This window comes from Panthera onca, chromosome B3 (assembly GCF_046562875.1).
Source record: "Panthera onca isolate mPanOnc1 chromosome B3, mPanOnc1 haplotype 2, whole genome shotgun sequence".
Classification (NCBI taxonomy): domain Eukaryota; kingdom Metazoa; phylum Chordata; class Mammalia; order Carnivora; family Felidae; genus Panthera; species Panthera onca.
Window position 1 is genome coordinate 45,330,339 of NC_138344.1, and position 24,385 is coordinate 45,354,723.

Genomic DNA, 24,385 nt, shown 5'->3' on the forward strand with positions numbered 1-24,385 from the left:
AGCAGGCTATGAGGAGTACTTTGAAGGAGAGGGGGCAGAGGCAGAGGCCCAGCGTCGCAAGGTAGCTCCAACCCTCTGGCCTCCCAGCTCCACTGAGGCTTCTCACAGCACCCGTTATCCTTCTACACGTCAGTCCTATCAGTGTGCCTAAAATGCCCCTAAAATGTGTAGAGTGGCGATCTCTGTTCCACAGCCAAGGCGATCCTTCATTCAACTTGCCGTGTGGGATCTAAGGGCAGTGTTCGGTGCTGCACCTGAAACCTTGCCGTCGGGTGATGGGTCTCCCTGGAGGGATTTTCACAGTGTGGAGAATCCACTTGTTTTGTCTTCCACCATAGCCTCGATGGAAGCTCCTGTGGGTTCCTAAACCCACCAAACCTGAGAACGGATCTGGACTCCATGACTCTCTCTCTGGCCAAGTCTTTCATCTGTTACCTGGGGATCAGAGTACGTCGCTGGTTCTACAGTTCCTTGGAGTCCAAGTGAAAGAAAGCACCTAACATAGTATTTAACACATAGTAGGTGCTCAAGAAAAGCAATGCCCGTTCCCTGTTCCCGAAGCTTTGTGGATCACACCTTTTGGTGGCATGGGTTGCCTTTTGGATGCTATATTACATTTTGCAGAATACAGTAAGCAATGGGATTTCTTGGATTTTCTATGGTGTTGTGAACGGTGAACTGCTGTGACCCACCCATGCCCCACAATCACATCAGACATGGTTAGGTTGTGTTTTGTTTTCAATTTTAGTGATTTAGTGATTTAAAAATTCCTACTGGAAGGGGCACCATAGAATTCTACAGCCAGAGATCGCTAGTTAGATTATAGCTTTCCAATTTCTGCTGACATTTCCCTCCCATATTCTGGAGAGTGCCTTTCTCCTTTACCTACTTGCCTCTGAGTTTTAAGCCAATGCCAGGACTTCCCCTCCCCACTCCCAGCCCTCCCCACTCCCAGCCCTCCCCACTGCCCATAAACAGAGGCCTGTGGAAGGCAAGGGGTCCCAGGAAAGTGGTCCTCAAACTGTGGGATCTCTGTACTTTTGCATGCATGATAAACCCCCTGGAAGGCAAATTTAAAACTTCTATTTATGTTTATCTTAATTTTTCAAATATTTAATATTTGGATGGACACAAGTGACCCTCATACAGTCTGTTTGCCAGAGGGTCAAGGTTCACAAATGCTAATGTTTATTATTTGAGACATTTCAAATATTTACATGCCTAGACTTATTTGTTCTTTCCAGAACCTCTGTGGGTGATAAAAACCTTTGCTACAGGTTTGCTCAAGAGTGGTTGGCAGCAGAGGGCTGCAAAGTGCTGCACGGAGGCTGGAGGACCCAAGTTCTAGCCCCAGTTCTACAACTAAGTAGCTGGCACCACGGGCACGAATCACCTCCCCGGGCCTCAGATTCCTCATCGGTACAGGAAAAGCTTGGACTGGTTGACAGATAGGCGAGGCCCCTTCTAGCTCTAAAATTGTAGGATTTGGAATGTGAATATAGAAGCATTCTGCCTGTTCCTGACCTTTTTTTCCTTTGTAGTTGGTTTAAACACCTTTACTTTTTCCCCATAAGGTACCAATCTGTTACTCAAGTGGTCCTTACTGTACTTCTTCATTATAGGTTTCCTTTTTAGTTAGCCTGTTAAATCCCCTACGTGCCTTCTCTGGCACCAGCTGTCTTTCTTCTTCTCCTTTTTTTAAATTAAAAAAAAATTTTTTTTTAATGTTTATTTGTTTATGAGAGAGAGAGCGTGCACCAGACAGAGTGTGAGCGGGGGAGGGGCAGAGAGAGAGGGAGACACAGAATCTGAAGCAGGCTCCAGGAGCCGTCAGCACAGAGCCCGATGCGGGGCTCGAACTCACAGACCATGAGATCATGCTCTGAGCCACGCGCCCCAGGGCAACAACTGTCTTCTGTTCTGCTGCAGTAGATTCCTATTCTCAGAATCTGGGTTCAGACCATTCACATGTCGTGCAATTCCACTTCACTTGAGTATCACGAAACTTTAAAAATTCTGTATTTCATTATTGAATCCTGTCTCTGCTATCATCTTATCAGCCCAATGAGACGACAATTTTCCAGTTTTCTTGGAACATCAGATATCCAGTCAGAGCACTATTCCTGGCTCCCAGTGTTCACTTGCTACTGGTGACAACTTGCTATTATTAACAACTTAGCACTTGTGTTGGGCCAGACAGTGTAATATGAATTCTCCATGCATTATCTTACTTAATGCCCTCAAAAGCCCCTAGTAGTAGCTACTGTTATTATCCCCATTTTATAGAAAAAGAAACTGAGGCTTAAAGATTGGTAGGCTTACAATGCTGCTTTTACTAAATATCCTTGAAACACTTAACTTCTTTAAAAGTCCTCTTAGGGGGCGCCTAGGTGGCGCAGTCGGTTAAGCGTCCGACTTCAGCCAGGTCACGATCTCGCGGTCCATGAGTTCGAGCCCCGCATCAGGCTCTGGGCTGATGGCTCGGAGCCTGGAGCCTGTTTCCGATTCTGTGCCTCCCTCTCTCTCTGCCCCTTCCCTGTTCATGCTCTGTCTCTCTCTGTCCCAAAAATAAATAAAAAACGTTGAAAAAAAAATTAAAAAAAAAAAAAAGTCCTCTTAGGCCTAAATGTCCATCAACTGATGAATGGATAAAAAAAATTGTGGTTTCGGGGCGCCTGGGTGGCGCAGTCGGTTAAGCGTCCGACTTCAGCCAGGTCACGATCTCGCGGTCCGTGAGTTCGAGCCCCGCGTCAGGCTCTGGGCTGATGGCTCGGAGCCTGGAGCCTGTTTCCGATTCTGTGCCTCCCTCTCTCTCTGCCCCTCCCCTGTTCATGCTCTGTCTCTCTCTGTCCCAAAAATAAATAAAAAACGTTTGAAAAAAAAATTAAAAAAAAGAAAAAGTCCTCTTAGGCCTAAATGTCCATCAACTGATGAATGGATAAAAAAATTGTGGTTTCGGGGCGCCTGGGTGGCGCAGTCGGTTAAGCGTCCGACTTCAGCCAGGTCACGATCTCGCGGTCCGTGAGTTCTAGCCCCGTGTCAGGCTCTGGGCTGATGGCTCGGAGCCTGGAGCCTGTTTCCGATTCTGTGTCTCCCTCTCTCTCTGCCCCTCCCCCGTTCATGCTCTGTCTCTCTCTGTCCCAAAAATAAAAATTAAAAAAAAAAAAAAAATTTGGTAAGAGGGTAGATCTTCTATGAAAAAAACAAACAAACAAACAAACTGAGGGTTGATGGGGGGTGGGAGGGAGGGGAGGGTGGGTGATGGGTATTGAGGAGGGCACCTTTTGGGATGAGCACTGAGTGTTGTATGGAAACCAATTTGACAATAAACTTCATATATTGAAAAAAAAATAAAAATAAAATAAATAAATAAAAGTCCTCTTAGTAGTAGGGGGTACTAAGACCTCTATGCTGTTAAGAATGTCTTCCCCTCAGAAAGTCGGTTTTCTCTTTCTCTCTGCCTTTCTTTACCTCCCTTCTCAATTTCTGTAGTTTTAAAAATCTGAAGAAGGGGTCTGGGTGGCTCAGTCAGTTAAGTGTCAGACTCTTGATCTCAGCGCAGATCTTGATCTCAGGGTCATGAGTTCAAATCCCACACTGGGCTCCACGCTGGGCATGAAGCCTACTCAAAAAAACATAAATAAAGATCTGAAGAAAAAGAAATTTGTATTTGCTTGCAGTCGAGCCTTTAGTAAGGATTTTAGGTGATCAAAGGAGGACAAAGTCTACCTGTGGGTGGCCTCCCCCAAACTTGGAAGGATGCCATAACCAGGGTCCGGATAAGCTCAGAGTGAAGCTGTATTGATCTCCCAGATTGGTTTTATTGCAAATTCATCCCCATGACGTGCTTACCGAACTGACAGTGAGGGTGCACAGCAGGTAGGTGGTAAGCCCCTTGGAAATTCTGGGGGCAAGGGACACAGAAATACAAGATGAAATCTGTCTCTGCTCCTCCTTGCTGCACAGACACCCACACCCTTGTACTGGCCTTGGACAGTCCCGGGTGTGGCTTCTGAGAGGTAAGCTGATAACAGAGCTTCAGGAGACCACAGCCTGCTTTGCTGTTTACCCTGGGGCTTTTAATTCTCCTCACCCCCTCCTAAATTCCATCAGCCCAGCCCCATTGATCCTTTCCTGAAGTCCAAGGTGTGGGTCTTGAAAAGAAATGGCAGGGTGAGTTTCATGTCCTCTGCCAAGTGATGAAATGGAGTGAGACATGGGACTGAGTATTTTACCTTCACACCTGGAGCTATTCCGAGGCTTCAGCACCCTTGATGACGCTGATCCTCAATGTTGATCGTGTCTGCTCAGGAGGCCCACAGAACCCTCCTCTCCTATCAGCCTGCTTCTCTGTAGCCCAGGATCTCTCTGGATCTAGTAAACATGCCTTGTTTATACCCGAAAAGCTGCTAGAGCAATGCCTTTTGACTACATTTTGCCCTAGAGCAACATGGCATCAGTGTGCTATAGATCGGGCCAGATCAGGCAAGCAGAGGGTCCAGTTGTGCCCATGCCAAAAACAGAAGATTCTTGGAAGGCACTTCTCACTTCTGTACTTTGTTGTTCAGTGTTGGCTTGTGACTTTGGTGCTCAGGGGGTGCCCATCACCCCTGACCTCAACTTCTGGACTTAGTAGTCCCATGGCTAATCCATGACAAAGGCTGCCCGTGTCCCTGAGACACCCCTGATCACATTCCAGATCCTTCTCTTAGCACATCCTGAAACAGCACCCCTAAGTAGGAGATGACATATTAACACCTTACCTGTTGTGCCTCCACTTAAAATCCTACTCATTATACCCTTTTGGTGTTTCCACACAGACTTTAAAAACATATAGGTAGGGACACCTGGATGGCTCAGTCGGTTCACTGTCTGACTCTTGATTTGGGCTCAGGTCATGATCCCAGGGTCAGGGGCTTGAGCCCTGCATCTAGCTCTGTGCTGAGCATGGAACCTGCTTAAGATTCTCTCTCTCTCTCTCTCTCTCTCTCTCTCTCTCTCTGTCTCTCTCTCTCTCTGTCTCTCTGTCTCTCTCTCTCTCTCTGCCCCTCTCCCTCATTCACACACGCTCTCTCTCCAAAACAAAACAAAAAAAATATGTATACATATATGTAAGAAAAGAATTTCCTCAACCTTTTTGTAAATTGAATTTTCCCATTCAGATATGCCCAAACAGTTCATTTTCCAGAAAATTAAATAATATTAAAACATAAAATCAGTTATCTTAGGTTGTCGTACCACCACCATTTTGTGTGAAATAAATAATGCATCTTTTGCAATCAGTATAGAAAGATGCTGTAAATGATAGTGAGTCCTGGGAGACTATTTTTAATCCGAATGATATCAACTCTGCTATAGTCTGCTGGTAAGTCTCTGCATATTTATTTTTCCTCAGAACAACACTTAAATTAGGATTTCTTTCTTTCATGGTACAGAGCAATAGTTCATTTTATGTGTCAAGAAATTGTTCAGTTGCCCCCCCCCCCTTTTTATTTCCATAATTTTCAGACCCAAAATCAGGACACCTAGTCTGATAAGATTTTTTCTTGGTTTATTAATGAAAACCCTGTCTGTAGAGGTACAAACCCTAGATCATGTTTAGGTATTGAATAGATGGCCTTAATTGTGGAGAATAAAATTCCAAGAAACTGACCTTGCCCAAGGTCACAGAGGTAGAGCTTGTCCTTAAGCTCAAGTCTGTTGATTCTAATCAACGGCTGAATTACTGAGAGGAATTGCATTCCCCAACCTTTGTACTCGAAAACGGAGTGTTGACACCAAGGTCCCAGAAATGACTGTTAAGTGCTTGAGGATGTTGTCAAGCTGGCAGACCCACAGCTGCAAAGAAAGACTGACATCAGTGTGAATCTTTATCGTTTGTTTGATTGAAGTATAGTGACAGAAGTCATACCAGCATTTGTCTTATGAAGGGATTTCAACCTTTTGATTCATTTTATTCTGTAGCATGAAATGTACTCATCCTGTGGTCAAGATTAGCCTTTTTTCCCTTGCTGGATGACAACGGACAATTAAGGAGAGCTGTCTTTAGGGGCAACTTCTCTTCCCTTTGATCACCAAGGTGGGGGCAATAGGAAAGCTTTGGAAACTTCTTTCTTCCTTGGGGCAGACTCTGGTCCCAGAACCCCTGGTCCCCCACTGATAGTTGCCACAGTGACATATACACCTAGTCCTGAGATGAGCCACCAGGCACTGCCCTACATGCTGGGGACGTGGCAGGGAACAGGTGGGCTCCCAACGCTGTTTCCATGGCAATGAGCTTTCTCTGACTTGTGCAGGGCCCTGTTAGAGTCAGGCTGCTTGCTCTGCGGGCTCCCAGATGCTGGGCTTTGCACAAGGTGTCCTCCATACCAGTTATAGGTGTCTGCTTCATGTGCAGCTGAAAGAGACTGATGCAGCATGGATAGTAATAAAGCAATTACTGTTTCCAACAGCCGCTTACCTTATTAGAAGCAGTAGGTATGATGGTTAAACGCAAAGAATCAAGAGCCTGATGGCCTGGGATTGAAGCCCAGCTGTTGCAGCTGGGCAAGATACTTAACCTCTCTGTGCTTCAGTTTCCCTGCCTGGTAAGGTGGTGGGGATCAAATAAATGATCATGTATAAAATATTCAAAACAGTGCTGGTAGGTAATGAGAAGTAACGGTTGTGTAAGAAAATGTTCTCCCAAAGCAGAGAGAGCCACCATTCTAGATTTCCTAGAGACTGAGAGGCAAAAAGAGCAGTGCTGGTAAATACTAGGAAGTGCTTCCCTAAAGAGAAAGGATAAATTGCAGGTGCCCAAGAGAGAATTACCTCCTCCACCTCAAGATGAGCCCTCACCCTGGGGGACCACTAAAATGTTCCACGTGTGGTTTGGAGGGTTTTCTGAGGGAAGGAGACTAGAGGAGGGGTCTTAGGACCCCTGATGAAAAGTGCAGGACATTCGGTAGAGTAGAGTAGTTTCTACTTGTGAAAACAAAACCTAAGCTCTCACCTGCTATCCAAAAGGGAATCTGGTCTTGCCATTGGAGATTTTCCACAACAGAGAACAATACATCTGGGAAATAGAAGGGCAGCCATTTAAATTCTGTTTGGCTAGACTTAAAATTAGTGGGAGAGGATCCAGAGAGAATGGCAGCCAGTTCCCCACGTATGGAACATGCACCATGATAAACGATGAGATGGGTATGGACAACCCCACAGTGTGAATTTTATTTTATTTTTAAGTTTATTTGTTTATTTTGGGAGAGAGAGAGAGAGAGAGAGAGACAGAGAGAGACAGAGAGAGAGAGAGAGGTAATGAGTGCAAGGGAGGGGCAGAGAGGGGGAGGGAGGGAGAGAATCCCTAGCAGTCTCTGCACTGTTAAGGCAGAGCCCAACGTGGGGCTTGAACTCACAAACCGGGAGATCATGACCTGAAACTTAACCTTGAGAGTCTTAACCCACTGAGCCACCCAGGTGCACCCCAAAGTGTGTATTTTAAATTGAACGTCTTTGTTATTATTTTAACACATACGGAAGAAATAAAGCTAGCATCCCAAACTAGTGATTTTATGGAGATGATTGTTTAGGATTTAGTCAAATTAAAAAGGGTAGTTCATAGAAAAATTTGAAGCATGGTTCTGGTGGAACTTGGGTAATGAAAAGTTGTGAAAGTAGTTAAGGGTTTAGGAAGCCCTGGAGTATAGCATCTGTGAATAAAGGTCACAACTCATTGTAATCCCTCCAAGGTCTATGTATGGGGGTGGGGCGGGAGAGGGGCAGGGACCTTACTGCTTCAAATGGTCTTAACACTGAAGGAACGTTTAGGTTGAAAGAGGTATAAATCAGAACATGCCTTTATAAATCGAAGAGGAAATTACCTTGCTGTTGCAAACATTTTCATAGCAAAGCCTCTAGAACTGGGCAGTCATCAACCCACTAGTAAAACTACCATGTAGTTCCTGAAATGACATTGATACATGGTATGATGCTTCCAGAATGATCTAAATCTTTATAATATTTTATATCTTTGACGGTATTAAACAGTGACTTAATATTTGTAAAGGGCATAGGATGGTGACTGGCCCCTTGTAAGTGTTATGTGCCATAAGTCATCAAGCCAAAAGATGCTACTGGTTGAAACAGAGTCATCATTATTTTATTTTTCCACTTTAAAAGAACCCAGAAAACAGTGGAACACCTGGGTGGCTCAGATAGTTAAGTTTTGGATGCTTGATTTCAGCTCAGGTTATGATCTTGTCGTTCGTGGGACTGAGCCCCGCGTTGGGCTCCGAGCTGACAGAGCAGGGCCTGCTTGGGATTCTCTCTCTCTCTCTCTCTCTCTCTCTCTCTCTCTCTCTCTTTTTCTGCCCCTCCCCAACTCTTGCGCACGTATCACGTGCACCTGCACACTGTCTCTTTCAAAATAAACATTTAAAAAAATAAATAAAAATTAAAAAAATTTTATTTAAAAAAAAAATTTTTTTTTAACATTTATTTATTTTTGAGACAGACAGAGAGAGAGAGCATGAACAGGGGAGGGTCAGAGGAAGAGGGAGACACAGAATCTGAAACAGGCTCCAGGCTCTGAGCTGTCAGCACAGAGCCTGACGCGGGGCTTGAACTCACGGACCGTGAGATCATGACCTGAGCCGAAGTCGGACGCCCAACCGACTGAGCCACCCAGGCGCCCCAAAAATTAAAAAAAAAATTTAAAAGCCAGAAGATAAAACCCACGGCCAGTTAAGCTGTGACACGATGCTGATTATAAAGACACATCCTGGGGCACCTAGCTGGCTCATCTGGTCAAGCGCAAGACTGTTGATCTTGGGGTCGTGTGTTAGAACCCCAGGTTGAGGATAAAGATTACCTAAAAATAAAGAGACACATCCTAATTTCAGAATATTAGACTATGAAAAAATGCATCTTGGAATTGCTGAACTGTATTAACTATTCATTTAAAACATCTTCGGTTGTTCCTTGATAAGAAAATAGTCCTTTGGAAGCAACATTTCAGGCCGACTAAATAAAAGAAAGGCCATTTCTTTTCCTGCTGGCGGCCTATTGCTGTTTAATGAAGAGTTGGGGTGTTGGCAGCTCAGTCAGAGAAGCGTGCACCTCTTGATCTCAAGCCCCAAACTGGGTGTAGAGATTACTAATAAACAAAAACAAACAAACAAACTTTAATAAAAATAAAGAAGAGTTTACTATGGCTGCAACATGGAGTAGATGGCAAGAATTGGAGGTCTGAGCTGGCATGGAATAACAAAAATATGGAACACAGTGTCATGTGTGTGTGTGTGTATTTCATTTCACTTCACAAAGTGCTTTCATATCCCTTATTTGATATTTTTTCACTAAAAACAGATATATGTGTGTGTGTGTGTGTACATTTTATAAATATATGCTCAGTGGAAAAAGAAAGCCATACAGAAAGGACACTTAGAAATATAACACCTGCAGCATTTTAACAACCATTTTTCTGTACAGAGATATTGTATATAAAAATATCACGTATACATTTAAAACAGAATTTGGGCACTTTACCAACTCTCATTTTTTTTACAAACCTTTTTCCCCTCCCCCACTCAATGTTGTCTGCCTGGTGTGTACCATCCACAATTTGCCCCTGATCACGTCATCATGTAAAACCAACTCTACCTAGAGGCATTGGGGGTTGGTGTCATCGTCAGTCTTATTTGATCTTCGAGATCTTCATGGCAACCCCTGCGGGCAGTGTAATGTCAGGAACCTCCTTCTATTGAGCAGGCAGCTCGGAGGCCCAAGAGGCTGAGCGATTCGTGAGAGATATGTGGGTAAGTAGCACAGGATACTGGCTGGGAGGGCTTGTCTTCGAAGGCTGCCCATGACTTTTCTGAGATCAAGTTGGTCACAGATACAGCCATGCAACCCGAGACAGACCCAGTTCATGCCTCATGTTCCAGCTTTATTATTAACAACACTCCCTTCTGCACTCAGAGTGGCCCCGTTTGGATGATAAATTATGTCTGCTCTAGTCACTTCCAGAAGGTTGACTCAGGCCAACCCTGGCTAGAGACCGCTGGACCTAGTGATCCTGGAGCCAGCATCTATTGACATTTGACCTTGACGACGGTATTGGAAGTGAATTGTGGTGTAGCAGAAAGAACAAAGAAAAGGAAGTCAGCCCTGGCTCTTTGTCACAGAGATTAACTGATATCATGTATGTGGAAATGTTATACAAATTCTGAACTCTTGGTTAGGTCACATATACTTAATATGAATGAAACCAATGAGCATATCTTCTGTACTCTTTGAGGGCTGCCCATACTTTATGTCCCAAACCCCCAGTGTACCGTCCCTTCACCCCTCCAAGCAACTTGGTACATTATAATCCTAGGACTCACTTTACCACTTGTAAAATACTGGCAAGGGATTATAGTGTTCATGACAGCAGGGCTGTGAGAATTAAATGAGATCATGTGAGAATATCACGTCTTTATGTGTTCAGTAAATGTAAGTTCCACTTACCCCAAGCGTTGAGGGAATGAGAGTATTTGTTGGCTATAGACTGCCTCAGCCCCACCCCACCCCCCACTCTTCCAGAAACACTTCTTTGCACTCTGTTTACTGCAGTTCAACATACCCACACATGCTTGCTTCAAACATACATGTTCACATTACTAAAGTAGTGGTGGGGGGTCTAAATTCCATGAAGTTGAAACCAATTGCAAGCCCAGTGTGGGTTTACAGTGCCCAGCTCAGAGGAAAAAATATTTAGGGTCGATGTTTTTTCCATCATTTGCAATAGAAGTGTTTCATTCCAGTCAAATAGCAGAACTGCAAAAGGTAGAAATCCTAGACAGTCAATTAAAAGATTAAAGTACAACAGAGAGCTCTGTTCCTTTCCTGTTATGACTCACTAGGACAGAAAAATCCCATTAAAAAAACAAGTCCCGTTGAACAACAGGCCAGAGCATTACCCATTGTCCGTTGTGCACAATAAGAATATGGTTTATCTGCCGGTTAGGGTGACACACTTGAAACATTGGGGTATTCGAGTCCCAGGTTTTTTTTGGAAATCAGATCTGCTGTCCTGTTGTGCTCATGGACCAGCTAACCATCACAGATGTGATAATATCTTTTCATCCAGGCAACATCTCTCAACCTACTTTTCAAATCTGGAAGCAGCACAGAACCCAGGCTTACAGTGATGATCCCACTTTGGGGAGAGCCCCATCAACACCCAACCCCACCTCCAGAAAATTCTCTAATATAGTGTCATCATTTTCCACATTTCTATTCATTTTGTTATTTTACCAACACATGCATATAGGGTTAAAAAACAAAACAAAACTGAACTGCAGAAAAGTTTAAAATGGAAAGTAGAAGTCACCCTTGTCCCAAAAACCCGAGGCTTTCTTCCCAATGGAAACTTGTGTATTTTTCAAGAAAAGAAACACAAGTCTTTTAAAAAATTTAGGCAAATGCGGTCATTCTGTACTTCAATCCACATATAGGTTGCTATTTACATGAAAGTGGGTATTTGAAGATCTATGTCACCATGAGCAGATTCCTTTTGTTTTCTTTTATTTTATTAAAAAGATTTTAATGTTTATTTATTTTTGAGAGAGAGAGAGAGGCAGAGTGTGAGCAGGGGAGGGGCAGAGAGAGGAGACACAGAATCTGAAGCAGGATCCAGGCTCTGAGCCGTCAGCATAGAGCCTGATGTGGGGCTCGAACCCATGAACCATGAGATCATGACCTGAGCCAAAGTTAGATGCTTAACCGACTGAGCCACCCAGGCACCCCAGCAGATTCCTTTTAATGACTGTCAGAACTCCTTTGTAGGGGCTGCCATATTCTCTTCCGGCCCCGAATCATGTGCCCACTTTCTCCAGCACGGACTTTGCGACTTTGCGACAGCAAGCAGGCCTGTACGTACATCATGGCATACATACTTGGTATATCTTGAGGTAAATTCCTAAAAATAATTGCTGGAACGAATAGAGTGTGAGTTTTATTTTTATTTAAGTCACTGTTTATATATTGGTCTGTGTGACTAGAATTTTGATACCTGTTCCCACATTGCTCTCTAAAAATACTGTGCAGGATACTCTTCCTGGAAGAGTAGAAGGTATTTATGATCACCCCCTCCCAGCCAGGCCCTGCCCAACACTAGGCCTATTGTATTTACACAGCACATTTAATGGCCTCCCTTTTCTGGGTGTCTGAAGGGAGTTGCAGACTGTAGTTACCCAGTATATGGTCTCCTCCTCTCTCCTGGATGAACCAAAGAAGAAAAATGCTCACTGACACACTGGTGAGAATGCCTGCAGCACCATGGCTGTGGCAGGCAAGGGCTACCCCGGGGCTGACTGAAGGTAGGGTTTCAGGCTAGAATAATCCCTGCCTTTGTGACCTGCCTTACCTTTGCTCTTCCTGGTCTCCACCCTGGTAAACACACACCAGTTAGTGACACTCCACATTTTACAGATAGTCAGAGTCAGTGAGCAGGCTTCTTCCTCTGGGTTAGGGACTCCTATGTCTTGGTGCCGCGTCCTAAATGTGAGGAACAAACCAGGCCATTATGTGAACGTGGATATAGTCCACTTCCTAGAACTTGAGTGTGAATCCACTGCTTTTTTTTTTAATTATTTAGAGAGAGAGAGTGAGAGAGAGAGCGCATGTGTGAATGTGAGCAGGGGGAGGGGCACAGGAAAAGGGAAAGAGAATCCCAAGCAGGCTCCATGTTGTCAGTGCGGAATCATGAGATCATGTCATGAACTGTGAGATCATGACCTGAGCCGAAATCAGAAGTTGGATGTTTAAACAACTGAGCCACCCAGGCTCCCCTCCATTGCTTTTTAATAAACTGAGTCATCATTAGAAACCAAATATGGGCCCAAGAAAGTCTGCAGTCAATCCTTATCTAATGGGAAATATCTCACTCATAATTTATAATAATTGTCAGGGCAAACAGTAACTTTTATCATCATCATCATCATTATTTTCATTTTTATTTCCTAGCTGGCATATCAGCAGCTACATTCCTTCCTTTGTACATGACACCACACTCTGCAAGGACTGTTGCAAGTGTAATTGCTAGGTACCCCTACTTGTTTAAAATGTTCCTGTTTTTAGTACGGGAACAAAAAGAAGTTGCCCACCCAAAAGAAGCCAACAGAAGAGAAGGAAGCTGACTCTTGTTGAGGGCATATCCTGACAAGCCAGGAGTTTGCCATCTGAGGAAAATGGCCCTCCTCAAACAGATAGGGAAGCCCCCATCGCTGTGCTTCCTCCTCCCAGCATGCATGGCAGCCAGTCCTTCCCATTCCCTCCCAGTCAGGAGTGGGAAGAAGAAGCAAAGGGGTCAAGGTTATTTGCGCCAGAAACACAATTCATGGTCTTGCAATCGTAGCACAGTAGTTTGTGGTCTGAAGGTCACTTTCAGCCTCTGCTTCTGGGAACATTGTCTAGGATTGTAAAATGATAATCATTTCCCACTGTGTTCCCCACTTGTTCCCTGTCCACAGCTATGTTCCAAGAAAGACATCTAGAAAAGTCATGCTATGATCAAACTCTGATGTCCCTGTAGATAAACAGAAAACAGTTTTCTGTTCCACTGTGGGGAACTTTCAATCTTCCCTGGGGTAGGGTGAGAGCCCATGCATCCATGTTTGGTTTCCAGTTTCCCTGATAAAGTTCTCACCCTGTGTTAGAACTGCCCAGACCGGCCCTACCCCAGCCCTAGCCCAACCCTAGCACAGCTTTCATTTACCTATCAGGTGCATTCTGGTCTTGTCCTTGACAATCCAAGCAGGTCAGTTGTCCCCCAAAGGTTCTGATTGCTCCCACCCTTTCCAGTTACCATTCCTCCCTCCCTCTACCTCCTCTGAATTTTTTTTTTTTGGGGGGGTAGGGCAGGGAGGCAGTTATGGGGGAAGAGGAAGGAGAAAGGCATAGTAAGGTGGGGGGTGTTAAAGACAGAAAAGTTACAGTTAGAGACCTTGGGCAATTTACAGTTTTTTCATCAGTAAAATAGAGATGATAATATACAGAATGGGAGATAATTGTGAAAGTTAAATGGGTTCACATATCATTGCCTGGGGGAAGAAGGGACACAGAGGTGAAGGGGGGAACAGGTATTTGTGACCAAATGGATATAGGAAATACATCAAATAAAAAATAACTTGAGTGTTTTAGTCTTTGATACTAAGAGAAAGTAGTCATTAACAAAGATTATAGGTCTTTTTAATGATGGAATCAGTTTTGGAGACAGTCTATCCTTCTGTGGCCATCTTAAACTTAACAGGTGTAAATATCCAGTCAAGTCACTGGGGAGGCCATGTGGAGAAACCGTGATGTCTGAATGAGTTCATAATCATAGAGTTGGGTTCACTCATTGCCTTTACTGTAAACTAATTGGGAAGTCCGTTTGCTTCTACATAGCATGGGAATGTCAACCCCTCTCTCGTAGAGTTGATTCCAATAGTAAGAGGAGCGGCCACCACAAATCAGATGGCTGATTGCTTTGCTTCTGGTAACTGCCCAGTCTCATTGTTGGTTCCTTACCCTTTTATAGGTAGAGGTCTGGAGACCCAGACATGGGACTCTTCAGTGTCAAGGGATGTTTGAGACTATGAGAGTCAATGAACTCCACAAGGAGCCCTGTTTTACTGAGGAATAACTGCCATCAGAAGGAGGACACTGCCTCTGAAATGGGACAGATCTAGCCATCTATCACTCTGCAGTGAGACAGAAAAGACAGTTGGATTGGATACAAAGGCCAACTTGGGTTACCTTGAGAAGGCAGTTTCTGTGGACCAGTACCAACACATAGACTATGACACAGAACCCCTCCACTTCTTGTCCTTTGCAGAAGTTAAATAACAGCTTGTTACTACCCCTTCTGTATTATTAAACTGTGCTTACATTTTTCAAAAAGAAAATAAAATTTTTGGCCTCTTTTAAGTAGGTGAATATTTATCGGGGTTAAAAGGAAACAAACATACCTAACAGTTAGTTACTCTGAGGCCTTAGTTTTCTATGCAGAATAGTTTTTGTGAGTGCCCAGAAGAATGATCAAGAAAAGAAGGGAGGGCAGAGGCAGGGCAGCAGTGGCCGGGAATCTTCATGTGGTTGGAAGTAGACTGTGGCCATTTGATTGAGATCCAGTGAGTCATGCTGCAGCCAGTGCCTTTTCTCTCTTTCTGCTTTGCCACAAGGGGAAGAAGGTGTGGTGAGGTCTGTGGTAGTTTTGTAGAACTGATGCTGCATGTGGTTCTGCAAAAGCCAAATATATCCTATAAACAGTCCCTCTGGAAGGCAGCACGGATGCTAAGGCTTCCAGAGGTCTTTTCTGGAGCTTGAGCCCATGGCACTGGTACACCTTTCCTATGGTAGGTCTTTCCTGGCTGGTTTTCAAAACTGCTTTTGCCGGAGCCTCTTAGAATTGCTCTTATGAAGGACCCATGACTCCTACAGAGAAAACGTTAAACAATTTGTATTTATTTTTTAATGTTTATTTATTTTTGAGGGAGAGAGAGAGAGCACAAGTGAGGAGGAGCAGAGAGAGGGAAATGGAGAATCCCAGGCAGGCTCAGCACTGTCAGCACAGAGACTGATGTGGGGCTCACGCTCACGAGTTGTGAGATCCTGAACTGAACAGAAATCAAGAGTCAGACGTTTAACTGACTGAGCCACCCAGGTGCCCCAAATTATACAATTTTTAAAAGTGAAATTTAAAATGGTATTTATCTGGTTTCCTTCCACCTCCCTTCTCTTGAAGAATCCTTTCTCATTCCAGTTTTGACATCTGAGCATGTGGCCTTTCTAGATAACCCTTATTCAGAATTTTTCTCTCCTTTATCTAAACTCCCCAAAAAGCGAACTCCCAGGAAGGGGGCAGGAACTGTCTCACTCAGGTCAATGCTCACCACACTTGTGCAGCACATGACATCTTCAGTAGGATGCATGAAGGTTGTGAAGGGAAGGAAGGATCTTCTAGTATCTTGTCATGTATCATTTGCCATTATCTCATGTATATTAGATTCTTGCCCTAGTGAATGTAGATTATAATGGATAGCCCTCCTTGCCTCGTCTTCTCTGGCAATTCAACATATTTTAGATCCACTACCAATGGCACCTTCTCCAGGAAATTATTTCTGTCTTTCCTCGGACCAAAAAGTCTTCCACCTTCCTGAAACACCCATTTGACATGTGTTTACGTATTGACTGTTGTGTGAATTACTTCCGTCAATTGCTAGGTGTCCTTCAATGGACATGAGGTTCCCAAGTGCAACCACCGTGGTGCTCCCATCTGCAGGACTTGGCACATAGCTAAACATATGGGGGATCCCACTACAGAAGTGCCGAGTGAAAGAAGTCCTGCAGGCCACAGGGTGTTCAGAGGCCACCCCTGGTGTTAGGTTGTAAACCCAGTAAACCTACAAGGGCTATAGCTTCATCTCTCCAAGGAGGCCACGGGGCTGGATGAGGTCCTCCTGTCCACAGCATGTTCTATAATCACGTTCAGGCTGTCTTATCCATTTCCTTGTTTACGTAGCAGTGATCAGCCATCAAAACGTAGCTTATCTAGGGGGGCCCGAGGGACTCAGTTAGTTGAGTGTTCAGCTCAGGTCATGATCTCACAGTTCATAGGTTCGAGCCCCGCATCTAGCTCTGTGCTGAAGCTTGGAGCCTGGAGCCTGGAGCCTGCTTCAGATTCTGTGTCTCCCTCTCTCTCTGCCCCTCCCCCCGCTGGTGCGCTTGCTCTCTCTCTCTCACTCAAAAATAAATGAACATTAAAAAAAAATTTTTTTTTTAATGTAGCTTATCTTCTGAATCTTGGAGGCCAATATTACATTGACAGTGATAAGTTTTTGGAGGGAGAATGATTTAGATGATTTGAGAAATTACAATATGACCTAGCCATTGTGTGATACATATTGCTTCTGCTTCTGAGCTCTGTCATATAATTTGCAAAACAAATCCAGAAAGTTTCTCTTCCATTGCTTATTTTATTGTTACTTCTACAGAACGATAAGGTTGAGGAATTATTGGAGACCATTGAATCATTTATTGTGTTATACTCTAGATACTCTTCAGCACTTGATGTGTGTTTTTTTTATTCAATCCTTACAGCAACTCTATGGAGTGGGTCTTAATTTCTCCCAGTTTACAAATGAGAAAAGAGAAGCTTCCGTGATACAGTGAGCCTAGATGACTTTTCCCCACTTCTCTTAGTTTGTAGGTGGCCAACCTGCAATGTGAATCCAGAGCTATTGCTAAAAAATCTTTGTTCTGCTCGTTCTGCTTCATTTGATATGAAGAAGATATGGGAACTTAGTGATTTTTTTTTTTACACTGGGAGAAAATAAACCATCCTAAGAACTGTGTGTTTTATGTTCACAGGGAAGCAAAGGTGCCTACCGGTACCACTGGCAGAGCCACAATGTTAAGCACAGTGGTGTGGATGACATGGTCCTGCTCTCCAAGATCACAGAGAACGCCATCGTGGAGAATCTAAAGAAGAGATACATGGATGACTACATTTTTGTATCCTTTATGAGCTTCTTTGGGCTTTTCTGAGTAAGATGACCATATCCCCAGGAAAAGGTGGCTGGTTCCTAGTGTGAGAAGATCCATCTGAAATTCTGAATGGACACGAGGTCCTCGAGTCATTTTCACCATTTCAGAACGCGGTTTTGTTCTTTTCTGCCCCTTTGTTGAGGTTGTGGGAAGGGCACAGGTGATACTAAATTATTTTCCTGGCATTTCACAAAATAAAGATGCAGCCAGTATTCGTCTGTTTCAGTTGATGGCACTGTACCTTTGACGTGCTTTAGCCAGGCACGTGGCATCTAAAACCTCCGCCGTTCCTAGGGAAAGTCCAGGTCTGCAGAGAATTCTGTCCATAGATCTCCTTAATTGCAAAGCAGACAGTTCAGTCCGGACCTAAAAGGTTTTAAAAAGATTGCCTCATGCAAAAAATATGCAATTTTGCCAGTTTATCTGCATTCTTATGTTTACTAATGGAAACATGAGATGGGAAGATCAACTATTGAAAATGTCTGACATTCTTGAGTTGTTCTTTATGTTTCAATTTTAGCTTGCCAGATGCCATTTTTTATAGGGCTTTAAAAAATTCAGAATGGAAATTTGATTTAAATGTGTGTTGGCTTCATTATACACAGAGAACTGTGATATTTGCCTAAGTTCGTACAGGATTCAATGTTGTTTGGTGCAACTGTACAAACATCTCTTCATGAAACGTTTGGAGAGTTGGTTGTAGATGTGTAAAGATCGGTGGAAATCTATATGACAGCACCAGAAGGTTCAACTGTGGTGCAGTTGGTGACTTCTGAAGCCATGGTGTTACAGAGGACCAGTGATGGGGGAGTGTTTACGGCTGCTGTTGCATACATTTTAGATTTTAACCCCCAAAGCTTGAGGAGGTATAGATTTCTGTAGCTTCTGTTTGTTATTTATACCACTCGTGTGACTATTAGTTAAAAACATCCATACATATGCAACAATACTTTTGCAGGGATTGCTTGTCTCCTCATTGGTGAGTGGGGAGTTCAACACACCAGGTCTTTAACCAGCAGTACTAATGAACAAAACTATTCCAAGACACTTGGATGGCTCCGACGGATACTGGGCCATTTCTTATTTACCATAGGAAATTTTACCAAATGTCTGGATCGTTAAAACCCTAAACCCCTGCTTTTTAAGCATTAGCAGATATATTTGGATTCGTTAGCTACGTTAATAATAGCATCTTGATGGGAGAGGCAGCCTACCGCCTGCAAATGAAATCTGCCCACTGCCCATTTTGTAACAGAGGTCTTCTTGGAATGTAGCCGCGCTCATGCTTTTACTTATTGTCTGTGCCTGCTTTTGTGCTACAAAGGCAGAGGTGAGCGGTTGCACCAGGACCATATGACCTAAAATAATTACTTTCTGGCCCTTTAGAGAAAACAGTTTGCTGACTGCTAAACACCTCTGCAGAGTTTGCTTTAATTGTATGGAAGCAGTTGTATTCAGTGGGAAGTTTTCATTTTATTTGGTCAAAAAATTGACATATGCTCACTTTAATCTGGGCTTATCATCATGATAACACTTCTGTGTGCAAGTCCTGTGGCCCCTGAGAACTGGCAGGTGATTAAGAGTTGGGTGCAGGACGTGGTTCTGGACTGCCTGGCTTCGAACCTTACTCCGCATGGGCCTGGTGACCTGATGCGAGTTTTGGGATCTGTGTGCCTTGATTTCCTCACCTGTGAAATGGGGGCAGTAATGAAATCTCCCACCTGAGCATAATGAAATCTCCCAGATGAGCCTATTGTAGGGCTAAATGAAATAATGAACGCAGTAAGTAACAGAAAGCATTACTTATTATCATATACTAAGGCAAGTGTGTATGTTCCTTCCGTATTTCTGAGTTATGTTCCAAAAATTCAACTTTAAAGTTGCTTATTGAAAATTCAAATGCATTTTACCATAGAAAGTGTATTAAATGGGAGATTGGTTTATCGACAAGCCCATTAAAGGAGAATTTCCACTGAATATAGTTGAGCAAATTATTTTCCATGTTCTTAGTACATGAGCTTAGCTTATTATGTTATTTACATAGAAACATGGTTTTTTGAAAAGCTGAGTAAGAAAAAAAATGATGTTAGTGGTTAGCAGCCAGTCCGTCGTCAAACTGGACAGACTCACCCTTCTCTGTATAAAGATCATTTACCCCTAAAACCCCAGAAACTCTTTGAGGATGGGAATTTTGTTTCATATATCTTCTTAAAAATAAAAACAAAAACTCTTTAAAGCAATACGTTCATTTAACATGACTTATAAAATGCAGTCAACCAGAAAGGAGATTGTCATCTATAATCCCACCATAACCTCTTGGTGTATAATTTTCAACTTAACATATATATTAACATATATCTGCATGTCTAACATATAAACGTTTGTGTGTGTGTATGCATGCTTTCTTGTTAATTTTAACAGAAATAGCATCATCTTGCCTCATATATTTCTTAGTTTCCTGCATAATTCTTGGCATGGTGCATTGTATTAAGTATTCATTGAAAATCTGTTAACTATCAAGACTTGCTTTTTATATTCAGACAGCAGAATTTTTAAATGACTCACACAGAGGGGGCTGATTACAAGCCTTTGAATTGATGTCTTTGAATCAATGGCTGACTAATCGTGTGTTCTACCAAGGAAATGAGTTAGTTGACCATTAATGGCTTCGTGTTTTAGAAATCTCTACCCACTCAGTACACGAGAAACTCAGCATCCGTGTGCTTTCCATCAAGAGCGCAGAGCAGCTTTCGACTTTGAGAAAGCTTGAGGATTCTTTTGGATGTTTATGACATGATAGCGAGTGTCTAACTGCAGATCTTTTCCTCTGTTAAGTGATAAAAGCATCCTTTATCAGTTCAGTGCTATGGGAATGTTATTATGATAGAGTAACATTATTTTAAATAAGAGGATTTCTTCCCTCTCTCTCCTAAGCTTAATAGTTAAGGCAAGAAGAGATTCAATTTCATGTTAAGTTATAAAATTGCTTCTTTTGCCTCCTCTACAACTAATACCAGCACATTGTTTTGTATTGAAGGTCAGCGTTTGGAACAATCAATCGTTAATGCATTCAGGCTGAATGCACATTTCTTTGTTCTACATTAGGAAAAAAAAATCTACTTAGGAAATGCAAACACTGTTTACCAATAAAACCCCATAATTTTCAGCTATTTATCCTAAGACAAGGAAGGTTTAATTTACCATCCGTTTTTTTCCTGAATGTTGCCACACTTCTTAAAATTACATTCTAAAATATATGAGGGAAACACCGCAGTATTCGTTCTTGTGCTTGGCGAGACATCATTTATAGCCACTTCGCTGATGAAAATAGTTCCTGTGCAAAGCGCTCCCCGCTCATTTGCTCCAACTTTCTCCCAATTTGTTTTTACTCAAAGACCACACTCAAGTGTGTTTGGCATTTTCAGCCCTTGAATTGGTTGAGACTTTTGTGTCAGAGCAACTGGAGCCCAAGGCAGTGCAGTAGTTCCGAGGTTTGGCCCTTGGCAGTCAGCTCACACGGAGGGGGCTGCGTGCTGCGGTGACAGCCTGCTGCGGTGACATGGATGTTGGTCTGGTGGCCGGAGCCAGGGGCTCAAGTTCCACGTATGTGGCTTCAGGAAGTCACCTCACCTCCCTGTTCTCTTCAATGATACATCCAGGGAAGTCAACTAGATCAGTGTGGGTGGTTTTGCAAATTCACTTGCTATTAAAAAAAAATTTCTTTTTTAAGTTAAAACTCAACTTTGCCTATAAGACCCTTAAAAAAAAACTTACAGAACCTGTGCTATCATCACATTTCATAAAAAAAAGAATATTTTAGGGGGCACCTGGCTGTCTCAGCCAGTAAGACATGTGACCCTTGATCCCAAGGTCATGAGTTTGAACCCCATGTTGGGTATAGAGATTGCTTAAAAATAAAGTTAATTAAAAAAAAAAAAAGAATGTTTTAACACCCCAGAAGTAGAAAGGAAATTATCTACAAGTAAAAAACAATCCTATATAGTCAATGTATTGAGCTTCATAAAAGATTCAAGGTGTGTTTGTCTTTCTGTCATCCTTGCTGCAGAACAATGAAAACTCATGGATCCACAAGTGTTTGGAAACCAATCAATTAAAGATCTGTTGGGTCTCATCTGTCTTGTACATTCTATTGGATAAGAGGATGTTTATTTTATTTTTGTCTGGTTAGTATGTGTGTGTATATAGTATCATAGCCTCATGTCTCCATACATTTTGAAAATTAACCTTGGGCCACACCTTCACAACCATAAATTATGTGGGTGGAGACAGGTTACATTCTGATTCTGCTGAGCAGCTTTTTCCAAAGGCACACCTGAATTATGTAGTAGAGAGTGGGAGTGAGTATTTGAGCTGTCTGGGAAAGGGCCCCACCTAGTAGGAGACCTGTGATCTCAGAGAAGCAGCTGGGGTCTCTGCAGACCAGGTGAAAAGCAGGGCAGGCCATCAGATAAACAAATTAGGCCAAATTCACACCTGGAATAACTAAATTATGTTTGTTTTCTTCAAATACTAAATTCATTCTCTTCTCTTAATTCTTTTGATTTAGTTAAGTTTGTAGCTACTTAGCCAGGCCTGACCTGCATTATTCATCTCAAACCAAACTTTATTTTTCAGGAATCCTCCCAAATAATATTGACCTTGAGAGCCCTACTGGAAGAGTGAGGGAATAGCTATAGTTTTCCCTCTTCTACTGCGTCACTGATTCAGGATTGGCCTAGAATGATCTGAAAGAGGGTTTTTTTGTGTGTCTTCTTCTTCTTCTTTTTTTATGTTTTATCTATTTTTGAGAGAGAGAGACAGAGTGCGAGCAGGGGAGAGGCAGAGAGACAAGGAGACACAGACTCTGAATTAGGCTCCAGGCTCTGAGCTGTCAGCACAGAGCCCGACATGGGGCTCAAACCCACAAACCGTGAGATCATGACCTGAGCTGAAGTTGGTCACTTAACCAACTGAGCCACCCCGGCACCCCTTTCTGTGTCTTCTTACCAGAATTTATGTACACTACTTAGTGAAAATCAAGACATTCTAGGATGTCTTTTCACATAGCTTATTATTCAGAGTAAAAAAAGTATTGGTTCCTATAGGAGCTCTCATGCAGCCCAATACATGTTTATCAGATGGCCAAGGGCTTGGGTAGGAAGGGGTTGGTGGGGAGCTGATATTTTTAGCTTATGTCCTCAGGCTGCTCTTTCTTCTTTGTGTGTAGTGCTGATCTGTCCAGGACAGGTTGCATTCACAGCATTCCCTTTACAACTAAGGGAAGGCTCACCTTCCGCCATGCACAGATCGTACATACTTGGTCAAGTTTGTTTTCACCTTGAGTTAAATGTAGATCTAGACATCTCCTCTTCTGAAATGAGGATGGTTGTAGCAGTGCTGTATTTCTTGAAAATTGTGTTTACCATAAGAATTACTATATTTTTGGGGCACCTGGGTGGCTCAGTCGGTTAGTCCTCTGACTCTTGATTTCAGCTCAGGTTGTGGTCTCACAGTTCATGGGTTTGTGAGTTTGAGCTCTGTGTGGGGCTCCACACTGGTGGTGCAGAGCCTGCTTGGGTTTCTCTCTCTCTCTCTCTCTCTCTCTCTCTCTCTGCTTCTCTCCCCCCCCACCCCAGATAAATAAATAAACTTAAAAAAAAAAAAAGAATTACTATATTTGTTTAGCATGAGACTCAGAATGAGGGCCAAACCACATTCACTGAGTTTTGATTTAGTTCCTACCATGTGGAAAGGATACTTAAAAAAAAAAAAAAATCAACTAAGGGTTATATAATTTCGAGTCCTCAAAGAATCACAGAATCTAAGTTATAAGAGACCATAGAGCCCTCTAACTGAACCCCCATCCATCCTGCATGAAATTCTTGTGCTACCAACTTAGGATTGCCAGATAAAATACAGGATGTATGGTTAAACTTGAGTTTGAGATAAATAACAAATTACTTTTTAGTATAAATGTGTCTGAAGAATTGCTTGGGGCATGCCTATTGGGGGGGAAATATATATACATATGTAAAACAAATTATTCATTGTTTATCTGAACTTCAAATTTAACTGGGTATTTGTATTTTATTTATTGTATCTGGCAATGCTACCAGTAGTAATAACAATATTAACAATAGCAACAATACTTGCTAACTTAGAAAAACATTATAGCTTATTGATTAAGATCGTGTACTCTAGAACCAGACTGCCTGGGTTTGAATCATAGCTCTGCCACTTACTAGCTTGTGACTTTGAGCAAGTTTTTAAATTTCTCTATGCCTCAGTTTCCTCATTGTAAAATAGGAGTGAAAGAGTGATAGGGTTGTTGTTAGGAGTTTAATTAGTACTGTGTAAGTGTAAATGTGTTTGTGTTCGATCAGTGTTCATATTACCAATGCTTACTGGCTCTTGGTTACAACATCATGGGCATTTCTTATCTGCTTAATAATTTTAATAATAAATCAATCTGTTCTCAATTTTGCCTCAAAAACAAGTAGACCGCTAGTAATCTGTCGCTGGCCTCACCTGGCTTTGGCACTTGGAACCACATTTGCTCTCAGCCATTCTTCCATGATTCTTTAGTGATTTTCAGTTAGGATTTCACCATTTCATTCCCTTTTGCTCTTAATGCCAAGAATTGCCCTCTGAGTAGTATCTGGGTGTTGCATCTGGGTGTGCTCTTAAAACAGCCCTGTCTTCTCTCCTACTCTTTCATGGTCAGCCCTTTCAAGCCTAAAGATCTTTCTGGTCAGTGAAAAGGGGAGCAGAATGGCAATGGAATCATTCCATATGTTCACCTTCACATGTAAATATTAATTTTCAAATATTA

The 24,385-nt window shown here is 42.7% G+C and overlaps 1 protein-coding gene across 1 annotated transcript in view; it reads left to right on the forward strand.

Moving 5' to 3' along the window:
- The window catches only part of MYO1E (myosin IE), a 213,188-nt gene that overhangs the window by 66,065 nt on the left and 122,738 nt on the right, over nucleotides 1-24,385 (forward strand). The window contains exon 2 of the mRNA XM_060621053.3: nucleotides 17,377-17,520. Coding sequence (XP_060477036.1) covers nucleotides 17,377-17,520 — 144 coding nt within the window. The remainder of the gene's footprint in view (nucleotides 1-17,376; nucleotides 17,521-24,385) is intronic.